An 11,194-nucleotide genomic window follows, 5' to 3' on the forward strand; every position below is an offset into this window, starting at 1 on the left:
ACTAGTTACTTGAAAAAAAGGTAACACTTTACAATTTCGTAGAACTAATATACATTAATTCATGCTTAATTAATGCACATATAATCATGTGTTAATGTATGACTCATGAAGAAATAAACCATTCATAAAGTTATACATCAGCAACTAATAAAGATTCTATATGATTAATAGATTAAGTAATATATGAATTGTTATTAATTAAATGTGTCATAATGTATTAATTCCTTAATAACTTATTTTATTAACTAAAAGTGTAAATTAATGTGTTAACTACCACAATGGGTTGGAGCCATGTACTTCAATTAGTTAAGCAGAAATTAATGCATATTAGTGCACTCGTATTGTAAAGTGTTACCAAAAAAAAGTAATCTGACTACATAACTCAAGTTACTTGTAATGAGTTACCCTAAACACTGAACATATCTGAATAACTTTATTCATGAAAAGTAAAGCCTGTCTCTGTCACTCAGGCTGTGTTCCGCCTCAGGGTTTTGTTTGCAATAGCGTAAAAAGTGCTTTTAACATCTGAATTCCTGTAAGTGCCATTATAAACTGCCGATGACAGGTACTGTCAGTTCTTTTGCACATTTTCATGTACTGTATGCGTGTGTACGTGTGCGTGTAAATGACCTGTAGAGTATATCTATTCGCTCCTGCCTTTTTCTTGAACACTGGTTTTATGTTAAGTCTCTTGAAAATATTCTGGGTATTTTATGTTGTTGTAAAAAGTGTGTGACAGTTTTGTATGTCCTCAGGCTACAAGTTCTCTTCAGCATTCTTTTATATAAAACACACACTGGTGTTTTGCATAGGAAATTCTGGGTCTTTTGAACACACTGGATGTGTGTGCACGCATCTCTATGACTATACAGTACTCACACAGTCATGCCTTTTAGCAATGCATTCTCAGACTGGCACACACACACACACACACACACACACACACACACACAAGATGCAGCTTGTTTTACACAGTTCTCTGTAATTTTGTCTTACCATAGGTTAAGTAAACATGCTATTTAAAACGCAGTTGCAAAAATGAATTCATCAATATGGCTCCCTATATTCACTGGCAGTGATTCACATAAATTGAAAAAGAAAATTGTTTTAAACAAGAAAGAAGGAGAGTTTTATTTGTATTCAAATTTTACTTTGTACACCGTAAAAAATGATTTCATGGTGAAGTATATACTACAGAAAAAACAAATGTAATTTTTACATGAAAAAGTTAGTTCAGGCAAGAATTTAAAAAACTAAGTAAATTCTATATTAGTACTCAATTTAAGCTTGTAGAAATTAAAGCATAAATATCAACATTATAAAATTAAGTAAAAATACTCAACTTTCACGATACTGGTGTTCCCATCATGCACTGGGCCTTGAATAATTAATGAGGTCGAGTTTTCCAGCTGTTTTTACACTGTTTTATCATTGCTTTTGTGGTTGTGTTTAGTAACTTGCCATTTTGTAATACTTGGAGTTCATTTTCTACTCAAAATGTGATCCATCGTATGTTACCATCATTGTGTATTGTGTACCAAGTACTGAGGTCTCTGTGTTCAAATACCCTTTTACTTCTTATATGAAGATATGTATTATTTCCTTAGATGTTTATATGTAAAGCATACACTTTAAAAGCATGGTTTAATTCAGTGTTATTATTTGAATAAATTGTATTGCAAAAGAAACTTCAAAGTAGAAATTAACAACCTTTTACTGTCCAAGTTAAAATTACGTATTTTCTTTATTAATTGTATGTATCTTAGTTCAGTAGAGTTGCTTAATTCCATATTTGAAATTTACTTAAAAAATATGCGTGCAAAAAGAAAACTTAAGTAAATTTTTGTACAGTGTAGACCAAACTTGTTTACTGTTTTTTTATGCGGTAAAATTGTGTTGATTAAATAGGTGGTAGATGTATCTGTGTGGAAGCAGGAGACAGAGTGCTGCTATCACAGTCGTCGATTTGAGATGTGAAGCCGCTGTTTTCATTACAGATACTTTTCAGCTACATTAATGCCAAAACCGTTTGATCTCTCTGGATCCTCTACCAGTAAAAAGCCAATTGAATGCAAAAGCAGCAAGACTGAGTAGTTTAAAATACCACTCAATCCAGAGGTGAGCTTCTATTTTCCATTAGTTTGCTCATGCAGTTTTGTGATATTGTACATTTTTGATGTCTGAAAAGAAATTATAATTTGGCCCTATGTAAATATTGAAGTAATCAACAAAACAAAACAAAAATCTCATGATTAATTTTTGATTTGATTTTACAAAACAAGTGGTTTTAATATGTATTCACTGCTTTTTCATCAAACAAGCTTTTTCATTTTTCATCTTTGATGACTATTTTTGTTAGCAGAAAAGAAATCACAAACTAGCTGGCCAAGTTTTGTCTGAAATGTAAGTTACTCTAAATGAATTACATTAAACTTATACAACTGTTGTATAAAAGCCATATCACACTCACAAGTGTGCTGAAATCTGAATTATTTAGAAAGGTAAGCCAATCAACTTTAAAAAAAAATAGCAAAAACAAAAAGCGATTTCAATGTGGATTACCAGCATAAAATACAAACGAGCGTGATGCATTATCCACTTGTCACCAAACGTAATATTATGTTGGTAAACCTTGAGCTTGAATGAATGCTGTTATTATGAAACACAGGTGTCCTTTTATCTCAACACACTTGAGATCAATATGGTAGCTGTTGAAGACTCTAGATCACTCAGTCAGTATTAAAAGGCCTTCAATGAAACCATTAGAACAGAGAATCAGCACTCACTTAGCAGCCTGCCGAAACAATGGAGGAGGGATGGGTGGCATGGAGCAAATGACCACAGAGAGTTTACACAGCCACATGATAAACTGAGGTAGGTGGACGGTCTATCTGCTATGCAAAAGAAGGCGACAGAATCCAGCACCATTTATACTGTAGTCACTGTTGCAACCGTTTATCTTGCTGTCCGTCTTAAATGAGGCATGTGTAATTAGACAGAAATGGAATCCAAATACAGTGTTGTAGCTGATTTAGGGAAAATGAGAAGAGAGCAGATGGAGAGAGAAGGTAAAGTGAGATGAAAAAGCACTTACTGAGATACGTAGAGTGTTTTATGAAGAGTATTTACACACTCCTTTAGTTTGAGATGGCAAAGACAAATAGAAAGAAAAGACCGTTTATATTGCAGAAGCATTTGCTCTACATGAAAAGCACTTTCTCTTTGTCAGAAATCTGTTGCTAATGTGCTTCAGTTTATTGTTAAAGACACATGAGAGAGATGCATGGAAACAGAGAAGTAGAAAGCATGCAGTGTGTGGGGTCTGTTGAATGATGAACACCACTAGCAGGGGAATGTGCGTCCTGGACTCCTGGTACAGTAATAAGTCTGCTTTCCATCTCTATTTAAGCTTGAAATTCAGATAAATAGAGAGGAATTTCATGTAATGTGTGAGAGATTGTTTGAGAGTGTTTAAAAAACAAGTGCACTGGTCTGTTTTAAATGAGAATAAACGACAGACGTTATGCAGGTGGGTTATAGCAATGAAAAAAATAGTTAGATAGTTTTAAAAAAAAGATAAATAAACAGACACCAACAGAAACAAAGACAAAAAGTGAAATTTTCTTATACACCATTGACATTTCTTTTGTTTATTTGAAGTATTACTGAACATTTTTTTATATTGTATTTTGTTAAACATTTTTTAAAGAAAAGACCTTAAAATAAAGAGCTTAATTTTTTTTTTTTAATTTATTGCTAAAAATCCTAAGGTTATTTTTAAGCTTATTGTTTGTTAATGAAAATTCTTTCATTGTTCTTTTAATAATAATAATAATAATAATAATAAATCAGGGCAAAGAATGTTTTGATACTTTTCGATTTTTTTTTTTTCTATTGAAAGACAGATAAGGGGAAAGGATGGAGCAGGCAGGGAGAGATCTTTTGGGATGGGTGATGGGTGGAGAAGAATGAGGTAGTGAGAGAAAGAAAACAAGAGAAATAGATGACAGTGGAGGAAAGACAGATGGTGGAGTGACTCCAGTTTTGGTAGAAGTATTAATGGACGCAGCTGTCACTTCTGTGTGTGTGTGTGTGTGTGTGTGTGTGTAAGCGAGCGAGTGCAAGAAAGATGTGCGTGAATTACTGACACTCCTAAGATGAGAATTTGAAACATTTGACTTTCATTCTCTTCCTTTTTCCCACTTTATCCCTGTTTCCCTCTTCAGTGTTTGACAAATCCATGTTTTGCAGCTGATATGAAGAAATCAAGAGGTCAAGGTTTTTGCTAGTGAGAATACACCATGTGGGTGCAAAAACCCTCTTTCTCCATTGACTGCAATTCAGAAGTAGTTCATTTCATTATATTATATTAGATGTTTAACCAGTGACATTTTTTGTTTATTATTAATATAAATAAACATTATGTATACATGTTATTTAATACATTTAATAAATATTAATAATTTATTATGAATAGTAATGCTAACAGACAGACATATTATATATCATGGATCATGTCAGTTATTATTGCTCCATCTGCCATTTTTCGCTGTTGTTCTTGCTGGCTTACCTTGTCTGTGCACAGATCCAGACGTGAATACTGCCTTTCCTTGTCGAATGCCTTGAACGTGGGCTGGCATATGCAAATATTGGGGTCATACATATTAATGATCCAGACTGTTACATACCAGTCGGTGTTATGTTGAGGTCCGCATGTTTTCCGGAAGTCTTTTAAACAAATGAGATTTATATAAGAAGGAGGAAGCAATGGGGTTTGAAACTCAATATATGTCTTTTCCATGTACTGAACTCTTGTTATTTAACTATGCCAATATAACTTCAATTTTTGATTCTAGAGCACCTTTAAAATAAGACAAAACAAGTTTTACAACGAGGTAAAACAGCTAAAAAGGAAGATATTTCTTATTGTAATGTACCCCTCAACATTTCTTTTCTTTTCTTTGAAGAACCAGGGTTTCCATAGTCTTGGAAAACTTGGATACATGATATAGCCTCATTTTAAAAGTGCAATCTAGATAATGGGGGCCTTGGAGTCGTAAAATAATAATATAGATCTGCTGCCATCTAGTGCTGATAAAGGAAAAAGCAAATTTTGTTCAATCATGCATAGGTCATGTAAATAACACTGGCCAAAATTTTTAGTGAGCTCATTAAAAGCAAAGATTAATACAGTTCAAAACATAAAGACCTGAGAAACACTTCTCTCTCTCTCTCTCTCTCTCTCTCTCTCTCTCTCTCTCTCTCTCTCTCTCTCTCTCTCTCTCTCTCTCTCTCTGTGTGTGTGTGTGTGTGTGTGTGTGTGTGTGTGTGTGTGTGTGTGTGTGTGTGTGTTCCTCATGCAGCATTAATGGCTTTTATCAAAGTGAATTAGGCATGAAGGATAGAAAACCTGAGGTATCCCAGTGGACTGCACATCAATGGAAAAACAGAGAAATGTAAAACACTTGCTCAACACCTGAGAGCAGAAAATTAGCCTGGAGACACTCCTCCAGATAAAGAACCCATTAAAGAAAGGACACATTAGCATAATTTTATTGTTTGATTTTTCTGGTTATTATTTATATATATTTTCAGGTGCTGTCTGCAAAGAGAACATGTTTATTTATACGAACACATGGAGCCACAGTTTAATCTCAGAGAAAGAGAGGGAGAGAGAGGTGAAGACAGGGAAAGGAGGAAGAAGGGAGATCTGTAAGGTTCAGTTCTCACAAGAATGTATTGGAAATAGAACTATTAGAAAGGAGTGCAACTAAATCTAAATATAAGACTTCATTTCTGTTAGCTAAGCACAGTACAGTATATGACTTTAGCTTGTGTTTTTGGCAAGTCTGTCAGACGTAAACGTATACACATACACACACACACACACAAACACACACACATTTGCATTTGGGGAGCACTGAAGTGTTTAATCATTATCAACATATATTTTTAATAAGAATAACTCTATAAATGAGTTCCAAATGTCACTCCCCAGATAGTAACTTTGTGCCGGCCTAAATCCGCCCACATCTGCCACGTGTGATCTGGGCCACATGTGGCGTGGAATAATGGTACTTGGGCGGACGGCTCCTATTTACCAGATCTGAGCCACAAGCAGGCCATAACAATGCCATATGTCAGCCAAGGGCAAAGAAATAAACCAGAACTGGACCTTATCTGAGCCACAAAATATTTATATATTATTTATAGAATCATCTTAACATTAACAAGCCTGTTAACAAGCAAAATCACTGAAGGAAAGAAGAGAACAGAAAAAAAAGAGATAAACAGAAACACAAGAGCTACATCTGACTTCAGCCACAGCCTTAGATGAAATCAACTCAAGATAAAAGAAGACATTAAGGGCCTCATTTATAAAGCGTACGTACACACAGATTTGATCTCAGAGTGTGCGTGCGCTTAAAAGTTCTCAAAAGGTGATGAAAATTCCGGACCTTTACAGAACATTCGGGGCGTTGCTGCAGTTTAAGGTTCCTTATGACTTTAGGGGGACGTTCTATTTTGGTTATTTTATGGTCATGCAAGAACATTACAAAGAGGACATTTGGGAAGTTAACAGAACGTCCTATAGTAATAGTCCCCTAAACATTCCCAGAACATCCTGAATGTTCACTAAAGGTCCACCAAATTACGTTCCCCAAACCTTAACTAAGAAGTAAGAATAAAAGAATAAATAATTTAACATGTCAAAAGAGATTATTAAATAGTGCTAATCAACATAATGTTAACTTTTGCTGTATTTTCACCTGTTTTTATGCAATGTGAAGGCCAGGCAATCGTTTTGCCAACAAGATGGTAAGTAACGTCAGTTAATAATTGATCGTCACTCTTGCACAGTTTTATCAGAGTACATTCACGTTTGTTTTTCTTATCAGGCTTAGTCAATGAAAGTGCCATTTCCCATAAAACTCACTTGTGTCTGTAAACACTGTTTATAATCTACAGATTTAGGAATATTATAGAATATATATATATATCTGAAATCAATCAATTCTCAGTAGAAAGTGATAGATTTTTTTTTATTGTATTTTTGATGTGACAGGTGGCTAAACAGGAAGGTTGTTGTTTTGAATCCCTTCCAGAAAGCTTTTCATCTGAATTCAGCTGTTGCCCCTGGAGCAAAGAACACTGCCTGCTGTGTGCCACGGCCGACACTTAAAATATTTTTATAAATATTTTTACCTAAAATGAGTGTGTATAGAGAGCATGACTACAGGGTTGCAGTGTTCATATATGGGGTGAAACATAAAGAAATAGTACAGTCATTATTAACTCTCCCTCATGCTGTTCCAATCTGTTTTCTTTTTTCCAAGAAGCTCTTGAATCAGACAATGATTTTGTCAATCTCCAAAAAGGACTATATCATTTAACTCAATCACTCTTCCAACTCTTCCAAGAACAGACTGAAATTGAAGTTGTTATTCCCTGATCATCTTCTGCCCAAAATTACTTAAAACCACCAGATGCAGCATTAGAATGATTTCTGAAGGATCATGTGATGTGACACTGAAGACTGTGTCACAGATATGTGGACAGATACTTGAGGAAAGTTTGCCAGCATAGTTGAAAAAGTCAATCTGATGTTGCATAATAATTATCCCCCTTTTCCACAGACAAGGCTTAAAACTAAAATGCATGTTTGAGCTGTTTTAACTGAAAGCAACTTACATAGACATATCTTAAAATATGTCAGTGCCATTGTTTTGTCTCAAGATGCACACCAGTGCTTTTTTCTAAGGCACATTTATGAAAGCTACATCAAGGTGCAGTGTGTAAATTTTAGCGGCATCTAGCGGTGAGGTTTCGAATTGCACCAACGGCTCAGTCCACCTCCACCTTTTGAAGCACATAGAGAAGCTACGGTGGCCGACACAGGACAAAGATGTTGTCGTCTGAGTTTATACTGAAATGTACGGAGCCCCGCACATGAAATGCAAGAAAAAATCAAATTGTGCGCACGATTTACTAATTCGTTCCCTCGATTTACTAAAACGTGCACACGATTTACTATTTCGTTCCCTCGATTTATAAATTATGAAATAGTAAATTGTACACAAATTTTAGTAAATCGAGGGAACGAATTAATAAATTGTGCGCACGATTTAGCCTACTTTTTTTTCCCCTGCATGTCATGTCCAAGGCTCCATAGAAACACAACCCCGGTGTTTTCAAACTAAAATGGGGTCTGCAACATTTTCAAAAGTCTCTGTTTTCGAGGTTCGAAAACTTGACAGGCGTAACTGTAGCAAAACGTACGCGTTTTAAAGCGAAAACGCACTAGTGTAAACGGGGCATGATACAGCAGAGAGTAGCCAGTCAAGCAAACGCGTTCTATAGAGCAGTTTGTCCATTTAGAGCTACTGTAGAAACATGGCAGCGCGAAATGGCGACTTTGATGTATGAGGCCCCGCTGTGTACGTAGATAAAAATGGCTCATTCTAAGGTAATAAAAACATAACAGTTCATTATGTAAGGTCTTTATACACCGCTGAAAACATAGTTATGTATATTTTATTGTATTTCTGTCAATAGGTCCTCATAAATATTACACACTGGACTTTTAAACATCCTAATTGAACTAAGGCCTAATCCTGGCTTAATCTAAGCCTATATGTTATATCTTATCAGTTTCAGCAATGTCAGATGCAGGATGACTGATGTAGACTTATTTTGTGTAATATTTACATCTTAGAATTATTAAACGAAGAGCATCAACTCATGGTGCAAAAAGGTTATTTCATGTAAAAAGCACATTATATTGAAAATCCTTCATTTTAATCAGTCATCATGACAAATTGCACTTAATAACTGATTAGCCAGTCTCCAGAGAGAGAGAGAGAGAGAAAGAGATTGTTTGTATGCTGCCATAAGACCTAATTAAAACAGTTGCTAATAACTTTTTGATCCCTCTAAAAAGGCTTATATTTGCAGATGCCATGGAAATCAATCCAATTACAAGTAATTCTTCATGGAAGTGTAGCACTTTTGCTTCCAAATGATTGGTAATTAGAGTGTTCATCTGTTTGTATTACTTGCGCAAAGGCTACAAATGTGGAGTTTATTTGCAGTGTGTTAATGCTCATGGACACAGAACCACTAAAAGTTGATATCATACAAGGATTTATTTAATCTATACAGATAAACTACAATATTTATGAATGTTAGAGGGCACCAGGTAACAGTCAGTAGCGTAGAGTCTCTGATCTTCATCCAAAAACAGCTTGTGGTCAAGCATTATACCTGATTTTACCCCAGAAATTCACATACTTTTCCAATGATGTGTGTCAGGGTGCTTTGTGCTTTTGCAGTATAGTTGACAGGGCAGAGGTAACTGGCCATTGGGAGATAAGAGTTCAAAAGTCATGTTTTCACCCCAGACTGGGCTGTCTTCTTGTGGGATGCATGCAATTGTGATTCCAGCGTAGGATCAGAAACAGATGGAGCTGTGTTGAAGTGTGATACTATGTAACTTAAGAGCTTTCTTGAGGGTACAAAATGTGGTACACCTGGTCGTTGAAGATGCCGGCGTAGGTGCTGACGGCGCGAACTGTATCGTCATACAGGTTTCTTGATGAGGGAGGAAAGAAAATGTCAGAAAAAAAATGAATCATGAGTCATCATTGAGCATTAAAATCTTTTTATTGACCATATAACTGTCTAAAAAGTGAGAGGAGTTAATGTTTGCAGGTACGGACTAGGGTAACATATAAAATTGGACTTACTTGGCTTTCTCATCCAGTTTGTAGCCCTTCAGGGTCTCTACATAGCTGCTGGCAGTGTCAACACTCTTGTCATAGTAGGACTTCAGGGTGTCCACCACAGTGGCAATGGTTCCCTTCTCCTCCTCTGTCTGCCTGGGCACACGGAAGCTCTCCGCTCCTGCAGGGGGCAAGGGAAAGTTTGGGAGATGAGACTTTACTTTATTTTCATGTTTCATTGTCATTTTACACTATTAGCAGCAAAGTGAACATAATAATTATATAAGTGTGTGTATTTATGAGTGCGTGTACGTACCCAGAGCAAGGAAGGCAACGAGCACTGTGATCGCCAGTAGCTTGTTCATAATGGCAGGTATGTCTGAGGGATTCAGTGCAGCACTGGTCATGAAACACAGCACAGAATGAAAATATATATTTGACCACAAGATGGCAGTATGTTATCCCTTGTGACAAACGCAATTAAGCCATTAATAAGGTATAAAAAGCTTATTATATGCTGTTAGATTATTATGTCTTGTGTTGCTGAACAAGGCAGTTTTAGTAGTATAAAACAATTATTTCATTTTAGTTGTATTATTTTACTTTTACTTTAGTTTTTTTAAGAAAGCATTTGCTTAACCTAAAGATATGAATCATAAAAATGCAAAGTCATGTTGTACTCTGGAAATGCATATGTATTTTATCTACATATTGTTATAAGCGTTTTTCACACTAAATGCTTTAATAATCCTCGTACAGTCCTCTATAAAGACTTACGTCATGTGCATTTTAGAAATTCAGCAGGTTTATGGATTCATAAGTTCTAAACAGTCAAGCATCATAAAATCTTTCCTATTATCTGAACATTTTTATAATGCCCTTTAATACAAGAGGGAAAATATGGCTGTACTCACAGTTTCTCCTCTGCGGAAAGTGTGTCAGACGGGTTAGCGGCAAAAACTCTTTGGCCTATCTTATATATATGGGTGCAGATTTATTGACCTGATAACCCAAGTACCAAAGTGCAACCGTCTCAGATAAATGTTATGTGTGTTTGTTTGTGTGTGTGTGTGTGTGTGTGTGTGTGTGTGTGTGTACTTGTTTTTGTGAAATATCAGGACATAAATGTGTATAATGACATGGGTATGACATGGGTATTACAAAAAAAGGTGAAATATGAGGACATTCAGCATGTCCCCACTTTTCAAAAGGCTTATAAATCACACAGAATGAGTTTTTGTGAGAAAGTAAAAGTGTGCACAGTTTCCTGTGATGGTTAGGTTTAGGGTTAGGGGTAGTGTAGGGGGATAGTAAATACGGTTTGTACAGTATAAAAACCATTATGTCTATGGAATGTCCCCACATTTCACAAAAACAAACATGTGTGTGTGTGTGTGTGTGTGTGTGTGTGTGTGTGTGTGTGTGTTTTATGTAGAGCTGTGCTTTTTTGCTAGGGTTTGTTAAGATAAGAA

General features: G+C 35.6%; 1 protein-coding gene across 1 annotated transcript; it reads right to left on the reverse strand.

The window, feature by feature from the left end:
- Window positions 1-8,968: 8,968 nt before the first annotated feature.
- Window positions 8,969-10,709, reverse strand: apoc2 (apolipoprotein C-II). The gene is made up of 4 exons (XM_067395765.1): window positions 10,637-10,709; window positions 10,039-10,121; window positions 9,747-9,903; window positions 8,969-9,591 (listed from the first exon to the last, which is right to left on the reverse strand). The coding sequence occupies exons 2-4, from the start codon at window positions 10,085-10,087 to the stop codon at window positions 9,495-9,497; spliced, it is 303 nt and encodes a 100-aa protein (XP_067251866.1). The 5' UTR covers window positions 10,088-10,121; window positions 10,637-10,709; the 3' UTR covers window positions 8,969-9,494.
- Between the last annotated feature and the right edge of the window lie 485 nt (window positions 10,710-11,194).

Source organism: Chanodichthys erythropterus, chromosome 2, assembly GCF_024489055.1.
Source record: "Chanodichthys erythropterus isolate Z2021 chromosome 2, ASM2448905v1, whole genome shotgun sequence".
In the NCBI taxonomy this organism is placed as follows: Eukaryota; Metazoa; Chordata; class Actinopteri; order Cypriniformes; family Xenocyprididae; genus Chanodichthys; species Chanodichthys erythropterus.